The 12,060-nt window shown below is 43.6% G+C and overlaps 1 protein-coding gene across 1 annotated transcript in view; it reads right to left on the bottom strand.

Moving 5' to 3' along the window:
• Window positions 1-1,798: 1,798 nt before the first annotated feature.
• The window catches only part of SPOCK2 (SPARC (osteonectin), cwcv and kazal like domains proteoglycan 2), a 123,050-nt gene continuing 112,788 nt past the window's right edge, over window positions 1,799-12,060 (bottom strand). The window contains exons 9-10 of the mRNA XM_081955843.1: window positions 7,283-7,420; window positions 1,799-5,203 (exon numbers count right to left, since the gene is read on the bottom strand). Coding sequence (XP_081811969.1) covers window positions 5,064-5,203; window positions 7,283-7,420 — 278 coding nt within the window. The 3' untranslated portion in view covers window positions 1,799-5,063. The remainder of the gene's footprint in view (window positions 5,204-7,282; window positions 7,421-12,060) is intronic.

Here is a 12,060-nt window from a genome sequence, read left to right as displayed (position 1 = left end):
TCATAAAACTACCTCTATGATAAACATGGTTTGAGAACATGTTATAGACACATACTACATTCATGCCTACAGGTATTCGTCTAAAATTATAAATATCCTAAGGGCAAATCTCAGAAAGCATTGATTCAGCAGGCCATGCAGTCAGTTGCGCTAACTTTACAATTTCGGTCAGTAGCTTAAAGTTTTGCTATTCTTTATTTGCATTGTAGTCATTTAGATGCATATGATCTCTGATAATCTCACTGCCTTGCGTTTAGAAGGAACTGTTGATTATTCTGGTTTCAAAAAAGGAATAGAAATGTATAAACTGGTTTTCCAAAAGCCCCAATGTCTCCATCTCTGGTTGAAACTAACCATACAATTAGATGCTTTCCTTGACTAATCTTTCTAGTTCCGTCAGTACAAAGATGTCAAATACAGTGGAATGGCTACCTAATACGATATACCCTAAAGTTAAATGTGGTGCTCAGAGGGGAGAGATGATGATATCCTGGCCTATTTTGCTTGCCTCAGCAAAGGGACTCTTTATTTTTGAAGGTGGGCTGATATATGGTGTTGAAGTGCCAAACTGCTTAGATACAGTAGCTTATCCTTAGGAAAAAACAATAGTAGTGATGGATGAGAGCATCATGGACTAAAGAGCTGTAGAAAAAGGGTTAAGAGTAAGGGAACTAAAGATTCCCTCCTTATTTACAAGTTAAAACAAGTATTCTATTGTTTCAGAATGTGTGGTAAACGGATGAACCTTCATTAACCACGTTTCGCTTCATACAGGCTCTTTGTATGATGGTTCATGGGAAGAAGCAGAAATTCTGACTCAAAAATCTGCCTTCAAAATCTAAGGCCTTATTTGGAGAAAAACATCCAAACTTTACCACAAAGTCTCTATACAGGGAAAAGCTGAGGCCGGCTGATATGAGGGATGGGATCGAGTCATCTCTTTTTTTTAAAACCCATGCCCATCCAGAGGAAACAGGTTGCTTGGAAATGCATGAATGCCAGTGGTGGGTTCCAGGCAGTACGGCCCGGTATGACAGTACCGGTAGTAGCTGGAAGTAGTGGCCACCGTACCGGTACGGTGGCTCATTTGACCCACCTGTCCGCCCGTGTTCCATTGCTGTTTATAACGTGACTGGCCAATTGCGCGCATGCGCAGTGTGCAATACTTGCGCAACCTCTGCCGAGTATCTGGGTGTTGCAGGGCGGTGGCGTGCGCATGCGTGCCCGACTAGGATACCCGGCCTCGTGCGCAGCATACTGGTTGCGACAGGATCCGGAACCCACCACTGGTGGGTGCATGTGTCAAGAAAGTCAAGATGGAATTTGCAACTGTGTGATCGAAGACTGTCTTTTGTACATTCAAGAAATGTAGGAAAAGGGTGGGACTTGGTCACAAGGTTTTGGACCCCACCTGTCTTCTTTGAGCCCTCTGGAAAATGTCCCAGAGGTGAAGCCTTAGTAAAAGGCTCTGGGTGGGTGTTGATTAAGGAAAAAAAATATTACTAATAAAAAATGCTTTCATCTGTCAAATGTTACCCTTTCTAGATTTCTCTGACTTGTGTTAGGAAATCACATCACAACTCTGGACGGTTCTGCATTCATATCCCCTTGTCAAGGTGAACCAACATGGCTCCTTTGAGCTTCTTTTATGGAGGTCTTTAGGGATATTATTGTTTTTTGCTTCAGCAACACAGCAATGAGTTGCCTGAAAATGCAAAGCAAATAATGGGTTTCTTTTAAGGTAAAATTAAGATGGGAGCTAAGCAACCCTTTTCTTCTTTTTTTTTGGGGGGGGGGGGGTTGAGAGACTTGAAAGCAATTTCAGAGAAATCTCACTGGGGGGTTTCTTCTCAAAGAGATGAAAGCAGCATCCTACTGTCTATGTTTCACAAAGCTGTCCCCCCCTTTTTTTCTTCCTTTGTTATTTATGCTCTTCAAGGTAAATGAATAATTATGTTTTTGATAATGAAAACCTACAAAACCTGTGAGGAAAGGCTTACAGGTTGGAGAGAAGAGTTACCAGCAGAGTTGAGTGCTTGCTTGTTGTATCACCTTCAATTATCTGAAGGGAAATCAACAAACAATTGTCGGTAGGTAGCCACAGAATCTTCAAAAGCTGACAAGCAAGTCTAAATGGCAAGACTGGTTAACAAAATTAACTGGTGTTAACTGAAGTTAACTGTGTTAATTAGTTAACAGAGACAAGATGCTGCTTTTGTCTTACTTACAGAAGTGGCCAAAATTGTGGAAACCTTTTGGGAAAAGTGTATTTTTGAGGTTTGATGGCTAATAACACCACTTTTATTTTTGGAGTAGTACCATAAAAGTATATGTCAATGTAAAGATAATTTAATCAAGAATGTAATGCATCAAAGTTTGTACAATTATATGTATTCTAGGAAAAGTTATAGCCAAATATAGCCAGCAATAAAACCCAGTTAATAGAAGGAATCATTCAAGCTTGGTTTCACATTATAACAGCTGCAAAACTAAAAGACTTGGTTCATTCCATGGAAGATATTGTAAGACCGTAATTCATGCTAAAGATTACCCAACTAAGTATTAACTGACATAGTGATAATTTTTGTATATCTCATTTTTTTTCTACGCTGATAATTTGTGTATATCTCATTTTTTCTATGTTTTTCGCTTTTCTTCTTTATAACTGCTATTCTAATAGCAAATCTTTCATAAAAGTTATTGCATTACATTCTTGATTAAATTATCTTTTCATTGATATATAATTTAATGGTACTACTCCAAAAGAAAGTGGTGTTATTAGCCATCAAACCTCAAAAATACTGTACATTTTCCCCAAAAGGTTTCCACAATTCTGGCCACTACTGTACCTCTACCAAGCATCATTTGGGGAAGGCTACCCTCAACAACAGAGCGTATTTTAGTATGCAAAAAATGTATGTACAACTCCTTAAACATATATAGCTGTGAAGTGCAAACCTTGACCCACCCACACTCATATCACCTGCAGAGATGGAAGGAAAGGCCATGACTAAAAACCAAGGAAGACAACTTCAACGCAACACTTGAATACACACTAAGAAGATCTTAGAGGGGGGGAAGCGTTGGAGGGCACAAAAATTGCAACCTTTACATTAATGACACCCACCTCCTCCCGATAAATCAATGACTGAAGTAACTTTTCCTGCTAGGAAGGGGTCGAATCAAGCCTTGTTCAGCTGTGGTCTTCTTTCATGAGAAAAGATCAAGAAACACATGAAAACAGGACCATGAAGTGTGCAAGGGTGTTGGAGTGTGAGAACTGGAAGAGGAGGAGTAAATTTGAGGAAGATAAGAGAATTCAATACAGCAAGGCTCATTTATTATCACAGCTGGACTACATAAGAAATCTGTTATGGAGGTGGGTGAACATACTGGGAAGTGAGGTTGCTTAAAATCCCATGATTTGTTTAATGTGCTTGCACACTGTCCTGAAGGGTTCAGCCAGAAGCTCAGTATCTACATAAACATTGGGGTACTTGATGTAAGCCAAACTGCCTACCCTCTTCTCAGTGTGCACTCACACATACTCATGCACTCCAGCACTCAACCTTTCTTCATGCCACCCAAGGACATGCATGCACAGCTACAACTTGGACAGGATTTCAATACAGGTGTTCAAATACTTGCAAGCATCCATGCTCACAAACAGGGTGAGCTTATCCAAATGAGGGGAGTGGAGAAATAATCCCCCCCCCAAAAGAATTTAATTGGCCTTGCCGGGATTAAAATGCCTGACATTCCACTAACCAAGAAAATGACAATATTATTTCCCCCCAGATGTTTCCCACTGACTAAGTTTTGAAAAACAATGCCTAATTGATTTGAAAAAAGAAGAAGAAGAGAGAAAACGATTTCAGGATACTGAATAGAATTATCATTATCATTTCCATCATTAGCTAAAGTACATGCTCATTTTTTAATGGATAATGCAATTTTGTATTTATTCCTGTAGGTGATGCCTAATAGCTTTCTTCTCCTATGTTGAACGTAGGAGGAGAACAGTGAGTTCCAGTTAGATACAGAATTCCCGCACCCAAGGCACAGAGCAATATAATTACAAAGCTACTGAGATACCTGTCTTCACCATACCTTTTATCCTGGGAAACCATTTCTTGCCGTTGCAGTATCTAGTCTGCCAATTTCTTTTCCACAACTAATTGCTTTATTCTTTTAACTGATGTTCTCAGCAATCTCCCCTTGCCTTTCCATCGGGATGTCGAGATGACTGAAAAAGCCCTTTATTCTACAGCACTAGCTAGCACTCCAACTACATTAGAAGCAAATACAGACACATTTGGAAGTTCTCCTAACCAGGAAGCGTAAGTCCAGAAAAGGTGATCATACATTAACTCAGTGCATGGAAAGTTCAATCGTCCCGGGGAACTGTTCCAAGTTTTTGGAAAACCTATCTAGAAATGACTGCTGTGGAACTATATTTGTAAATAGCAATGCATTAGCTGTCTTCTTCAATAAGGTCCTAGATCTAAATGTCTAGTCCCAGGAGAGTGGATTGTTCCTGATTTCTGAGACAAATTCTGGTGATCTACTGCAACGAAGACTCACAAATGATTGGCAGATTGCTTGGCAAGCATTTGGACAGGACATCTACTGCAGGATATTGCTAGGCACCATAGCCAGAGCGATGGAAGGAGACAGTTGTGTTTTCTCACATCTTTTGAGCCTGGTTAGGAACTGAAATGTGTCATTGGTCATTAATTTTTTTAAAAATGTAATATTAACAAAAGATTCTCTGGAACCTACAGTGCAGAGTACTTCCCCCCTCCCCTTTTGCTCGGCTATAGCTTTGATCTCTGGTTAGCTGGGAAGAAAGAGATGATCTCCACAGCCACCATAAAGAGAATGGACCCACCCAGGCAAGTGTACATACATTCACACATACACGCACTCCCACATTCTGCCATAGTTACATTCAACTGTGTTTCCTGATCATCTTGTTCAGTTGTTCCTCTCCATTCAGTGTTGACTGCTACCTCCCAGCCCTACAGCCTGCATCCTGGCCAAACAGTGCCCCTTGGTGACATCTACCAAATATAGCCTCCATCATCTGCTTCTCCCTCTTCTTCTTCTTCAGCTTCCTCGCCAGCTTCCTCTGTCTCCTTCTCTTCCTCATCTTCCCATCCGACACCACTCCCAAAGTCCCCTGAGAATCCAACAATGTCGTCTATAGAAACAAGAGCAAATCGGTTAAATGTTGGAAATGCAAACAGACACCAGGCTCATACTACCATATGTGGTGGACATGCCCCAAAGCCAAAAAATACTGGAAGAAAATATACGCATGGCTGGAAAATATGATAGGACAACAAATAGAACTGAAACCTGAGACATTTTTGTTGAGCACGCTTCCAAGAAATTATAATAAGGGCAACACATATTTGGTTTTATACATCCTAACAGCAGCTAGGATCGCATATGCACAATGTTGGAAAAACCCAGAAACCCCTACAGACGATATTATAATCAAAAAAATTCTGAAATGTGCAGAGATGGATAGGTTAACCTTAAAAATTAAAGGAAAAGAAGATTTGGACTATTTAATAACATGGGGACTATTCTATAAATGGTTAAATGACAGATATTGAAGTTATGGGAGAGGTATTATTGTATTTTTCAGAGTATAAGATGAATCTCAATACGCTCAAGGTTGACTCAGCCTTCCATCCTTCCGAGGTTGGTAAAATGAGGACCCAGATTGTTGAGGGCAAGAGGTTGACTCTGTAAACTGCTTAGAGAGGGCTGTAAAGCTGTATATAAGTCTAAGTGCTATTGCTATTATGACGACACTGGGAAAAAATCTTATGACTGTTTTTCACACTTAACAACCATTGCAGCATCCCCATGGTCATGTGATCAAAATTCAGATGCTTGGCAATCGACTCACATCTATGACGATTGCCATCCCGGGTTACGTGGTTGCCTTTGTTATAACCTTCGGACACGCAAAGTCAATGGGGAAGCCAGTTTCACTTAACAATCATGTTGCTAAATTAAGAACTGCAGCAATTCACTTAACAACGGTGGCAAGAAAGGTCGTAAAATGGGGCCATGCTCACTTAACAAATGTTTCACTTAGCCACATAAATTTGGGCCTCCATTGTGGTCAACGTCGAGGACTACCTGAACTGCCAAAATTGAACCATGGGGAGCTCTTTTATTCTTTCAAAATCATTTTGCCACAGTCAATACAATAGCAGAGTTGGAAGGGACCTTGGAGGTCTTCTAGTCCAACCCCCTGCCTAGGCAGGAAACCCTATACCATTTCAGACAAATGGCTATCCAACATCTTCTTAAAGATTTCCAGTGTTGGAGCATTCACAACTTCTGGAGGCAAGCTGTTCCACTAATTAATTGTTCTGTCAGGAAATTTCTCCTCAGTTCTAAGTTGCTTCTCTCCTTAATTAGTTTCTACCCATTGCTTCTTGTTCTGCCCTCAGGTGCCAGTCGGATATTAATGTGGGATAATGGCACTGATGGGCCTTAAAATTGCCCTGCCAGGTGTGCAGAGATATTCAAATAAAATCAACCTATATTGTAGTCATTAACCATTGCAGGGTAAGATTCTTTTAAGTTTGGATCCCAAGATGCTGAAGAGTTGCACTATTTATACCTGTTTTTTTCTCATCTTGCCTAATATCTCTGTTCAAAACTTCCAGCACTGATATAAACAACAAGGGGGATATGGAGTATCATTGCACGCACCCTTCTGAATTTCACATGGTTTAGTTACTGCATTTTTCAGAGCACAAGACGCACCTTTCCCCCTGCTAAAAGAGTGTGGAAACATTGGTGCATCTTATACACCAAATAAAGCCGTATTGGCCTTCTGAAGCCCTGCCCTCGCATTCCATTTTTGCAAAAAATGGGCCAAAACTGGTTTACAGAAACTGCCTCTCTGGTTAACCCTTATTACATTGAAACAGCTAAGGCAAAGCGGCCATTGACGTGAGTGATGTTAAGTTGGCCATGCCCACACAGTCACATGACCACTGAGCCACGCCTGCCCAGCTGGTCATTAGGGCAGAGAACTGATTGTTGAATCCCACCACTGGAAGGGTGAAAAACAGTCGCAAGTCATTTTTTTCAGTGACATGCAACTTTGAATCATCACTAAATGAATGTTTGTAAATCGAGAGGTCTACCTGTAATGGCCAGGAGGTTGACATGAAGATGTCCTTCACATGTAAGGTGTATTCTCAATGCCTTTCCTGCCCCACCTCTTCTTCCCCTCCCCTTTCCTTACCACAGTCTGGATTCCCATGCATCCGGGTTCCGGTCAGCTCTGTGCCGAGATGATCAACGCACCAGCACTCCCCACTGTTGGAGTCACACTGCATCTTCCGATAGTATCCATCCTCATCACAGCTCGGAATGAAGACTCCTGGGTGTTAAAAAAAAACTCAGGGACTGAGAACTTAGGGCACTTTCCCTTTCAGGATTCTCTAAATGCAGCTCCAGACCTCTGTGTTCTCATTCATAAATTATGCAGATATATTTCCAGATTAACTCGGGGGGACAGGTCAGTGGTGCAATTCAGCCGGTTTGATCTGGTTCGGAAGAACCAGTAGCGGAGGCTCTGCCCACGCGCCCGGACGTCATCACGTCCCGTTTTTACACTCAGGTCCTGAGTATGCACGAAGGTGGCGCGTGTGCATGCACTCACATTTGTGAACCGGTAGCAAAGGTAAGCTGATTTCACTCCTGGGACAGGTGCATTTTCTTACGTATCCGGATAAAGCTCTGTAGAGGCTGCAAAATAACAGTTTTGTGACTGGCAGGAAATCATTGTTGCCCTGCCCAAGTAACATTAGTCTTGCCATGCTTTTCAGGGGTCCTTAAAGGAGAAAGGGGGCCTTGATGGCTGGACAGTCCCTCCCCCCCAGCCATTGCTCTGCCTTTTTCTGCATCCAGCCGGAAAAATGCCTACGGCTAGTACACATTCTGCTTAAAACCAAGCCCAGGATTGACTGGAAGAGCTTATAAGGCTGGCTGATAACGGCAATTCTTTCCCATAGCAAAGGCTTGTCGTTGTCAAGAATTGTGTCCTTCCCTTTCCGCTTCAACAGGGTGAGGACATGAGAAGCTTGGCTTGCTTTGTTCTCCTCTGGGTTACTGCCTCATGGAGGAGAGTGGCTGCCTGCCATTCTTCCCCTTCTGTGTGCACTGGAGAGTGAAATGACTTTTGTTGCTTCTCTCCACAACTCATCCTTTCTCCTTCCCCACAGCCCCTCAATTCCCCATTTTGGTGCCCTGCTGTTCCTGCCTCTCTCCCCCCCACTTTCTCCACTCCAGTTCTGGTCGCCGCCGCCATTAGAGCTACCAGGAAAAGCCTCTGGCTGCCAAATTGCTGGCTGGCTCACTCTCCTTTTATCATCCCTGCCAGCCAGAAGCTTCTATTATTGCAATTATATCCTGCCTTTCATCTGGGAGTGCAAGGTAGCCTACGTGATGGTCTCTGCTCATTTTATTCCCCCAGCAACAGCTCTGTCAGGGAGATTAGGCTGAACTGCAATGCAGCACCGATGGCTTCGTGCCTCTGAAATTAGCTCCTTGCTTGCATATCGACTCCCCTATGGAACTGGGGTGTGGGGACGGCCCTATTTTCTTCTGAAGTTCCCCCTGAACTATATCTTTAAAAATATTTATGCTCCACCTTGGCTTTTGTATACATCCAGGCACAGACATAACACTCCCTGCCTGTACGCCTCACAACTACAGCCCTGTGAGGTAGGTTGGGCAGAGAAGAAGCCACTCACCCATCCGGCATTCACACCTACCCAGTTTCCCTGAGAATAAGACCTCCCCGGATAATAAGCCCAATCGCTAAAATAAGCCCTCCCTGAAAATATTGCAACACAGCAGCAGCCATGAGGTGACCACGCTCCCCGCCTCCTGCACCTCAAAAATAGTAAGACCTCCCCGAAAATAAGGCCAAGTGCTTATTCTGGGGGTCAAAAGAAAATAAGACCCTGTCTTATTTTTGGGGAAACACGGTAGACTTAGAATGAATGAGCTGGAAGGGATCTTGGAGGTCTTCTAGTCCAGCCCCCTGCACAAGTAGGAGAACCTGTAATATTTCACAGGGGTGTCAAACTGGATTTCTTTGAGGGCCGGATCAGCATTGTAGCTCTCCTCTTCAGGACGGGGGAGGGGGAGGGGCGAGACTAGACGGATGTTTCCTGCAGCACTCTGCCCCACCAAAATGAGGCATGGGGGGACGTGCACCCCCACCCTATTTTCAGCCTGTACAGCCTCTAATAGCATCTGCTGGGCAAAATGGGGGTGCCCCATTTTGGCTGCCAGAGGGACTGCGGGATGGTCCTTTGCTATTCCAAGGCCAGTCCCACAGGCCAGATTTTCCAAAATCTCAGCATCTTTTCTGTAGTACAGTGACCAAAATTAGTTGCAATATTCCAGGAGTGCTCTTACTAGGTCTTATTAAATATTGACGAACTTGAGTTTCAATTTCAGCCCCCCATAACTACTACGCCAAATGGATGACTTTGGTCCAATCATGCTTTTTATGAACCTGCCTTTTCTAGCAGGCCCCGGAATAGGGCGAGTGTAATCTATTCTCGGTCAGAGGACTTCTGCCTTATCAGTATCACTGCATTTAGCTCAACCTTCTCTGAGGCGTTCAGTTCTCTCCGTTGTCTATCTACTTATTTTGCTGTTTTCCATCCTAAAGCGTAAGCCACTTAGAATCACTTCTTAGGATTGTGGTGGCCTATGGCAGGATGCAATAGGGCCGTGATGGTGAACCTATGGCACACTTGCCAGAGGTGGCACGCAGAGCGCACTCTGAGGGCACGCGCACTGTTTCCAGTGCTCTTATGGTTTCTGAGGCACCAGCCAGGTGGTCTTTGCGGTGCTGGAGTGCCGGAAAACAGCCCCCCAAAATGGCCAAAAACCTCTGGAAAATGGCTCGCAAAATGGCCTGAAAAATGGCCAGAAAACAGCCTTGAAAATGGCCCCAAAACAGCCTGAAAATGCCCCCCAAATGGTCCCCAAAACAGCCTGAAAATGGTCAAAAAACAGCTTGAAAAAGACCCAAAAAATGGTCAAAAAGCAGGCTGTTTTTTAGATCAAAAATGGCCTCAAAAATGGCCCAAAAACAGGCATGGCCACACCAGACAGCTGATCTTTAAGTTTTCGTCACATGAACACATGCACACATATCCCTGTTTGGGCACTTGGTGCCGAAAAGGTTCGCCATTACTGCAATGGGGAATGTGAAATATGTGTGGCAGGAAGGTTGCGAATAATAAAAGAAATGCACAAAGAGTGTGTGCTTAAAAGGTTAGGAGATTTGCAAATGAATTTTACTCATGTCCTCCACGGAGTTACGGGACAGACAATGCAATTTGTCACAAATAAAGACACATATTAATTAATTCACAACTTCTGGAGGCAAGCTGTTCCACAGTTAGAACAATTAATCAGCGGAACAGCTTGAGTCCAGAAGTTGTGAATGCCCCAACACTGGAAGTCTTTAAGAAGATGTTGGATAGCCATTTGTCTGAAACGGTATAGGGTTTCCTGCCTAGGCAGGGGGTTGGACTAGAAGATCTCCAAGGTCCCTTCCAACTCTACTATTGCATTGTATATACATGTCCCAGGATGTTGCTGGATCCAATCTAGGTCAGTCACTGGATCCACAGGTTTAATCTTCCGAGTTTTAGGATTGGTGCTGGAGCCCATCCTCTGGAAACTTCTCTCTATTGGAATCTGTGCTTTGAGCTATTCTATGTCAGGCCTGCAGCCATCTTTTCTTTGAAGCTTTGGCCTGCCACACTTTCTATTATTCTACTATGCATTTTCTATTGTGGGAAAATGGGAGGGGGGATTGTAGGAGTGAGATGCGATGTAGCCATAACAAAATTCTTTCTAGAAAGCCAAGGTCATCCTTTGTCTTTGCACCTCTGCACTGACCGGAACTGGATGGGTGGAACTGCCAGCATGGCAGTGGAAGATTGAACCTTGTGATAGGCTTGTGGGTGTGGGGGAAAGATTTTGAACTTTCAACTGGGTGGGGAAAACCGGGAAGCTTTCAGATTCTGGTTTTCCCAGAGTTGCCAACATGGCTCTCTTAATAATTTGGAACTTTGAGCAATGCTTTGCCTTGGACTCTGATTTAATTTTGGATGCTACTTGGAACCCTGACATTGAATTTATGTGGTGTCTGGTGAAGCCACATCCAGTCAGACACCGTATAAATACTACACATAGAGTAGCTCAAAGCACAGATTCCAATAGAGAGACATTTCCTGAGGATGGGCTCTAGCACGAGTCTGAAAATTCAGAAGACTAAACCTCTGGACCCAGTGACTGACCCAGATTGGATCCAGCAATGTGATTTTTCTTACTCTTAGGCAGTGGTGGGATTCAAATAATTTAACAACCGGTTCAGCAGAACTGATATTCATTTTTTTTTTGAGTTCGGTGAATCAGCTCCGAAATGGCCAGATTAGCATGCATTCATGTGCCTCCAACCCCCTTGCTTTTTGCAAAGCCAGATTGCAGCAAGCAAGGGATTAGAGGCACATGAATGCACGCTAGTCTGCCCATTTTGGAGCCGGTTCACCAAACTCAACAAAAAATTAAGTATCGGTTCGGCCGAACCAGTGCGAACCGGCTGAATCCCACCGCTGCTCTTAGGACTTAAAATAGCTGGGTCTGGTCACCTATAGAAAGGTTGTTTTGCACTCTCTGAGGGATATCTTATGTTGGATTATGGTATGCAGGGGTGGGTTGCTGCCGGTTCAGTGCGCGCAAAAACTTTGCGATGAAAATTGTTCTGCGCATGTGCAGAACCGAAAAACAAGATGGCACTGCCATAGGAGAATCAGTTTTGGGGCTTGACAGGCCTGGGTCGCTACTGGTTCCAGCAACCCAGGCCACCAAGTTGCTACCTATTCAGCCGAACTGGTCCGAACTGGTAAGAACCCACCTCTGATGGTGTGGTATCCTCCACCTCATCTTTGTGTTTCCAGATAGACAAAAGCGCAAACCGTCCTTGGT

The sequence above is a fragment of the Natrix helvetica genome (assembly GCF_964273705.1).
Source record: "Natrix helvetica genome assembly, chromosome: 5".
NCBI lineage: Eukaryota > Metazoa > Chordata > Lepidosauria > Squamata > Natricidae > Natrix > Natrix helvetica.
Note: the sequence above shows the minus strand (reverse complement) of the source record. Positions and strands in the feature narration are given on the sequence as shown.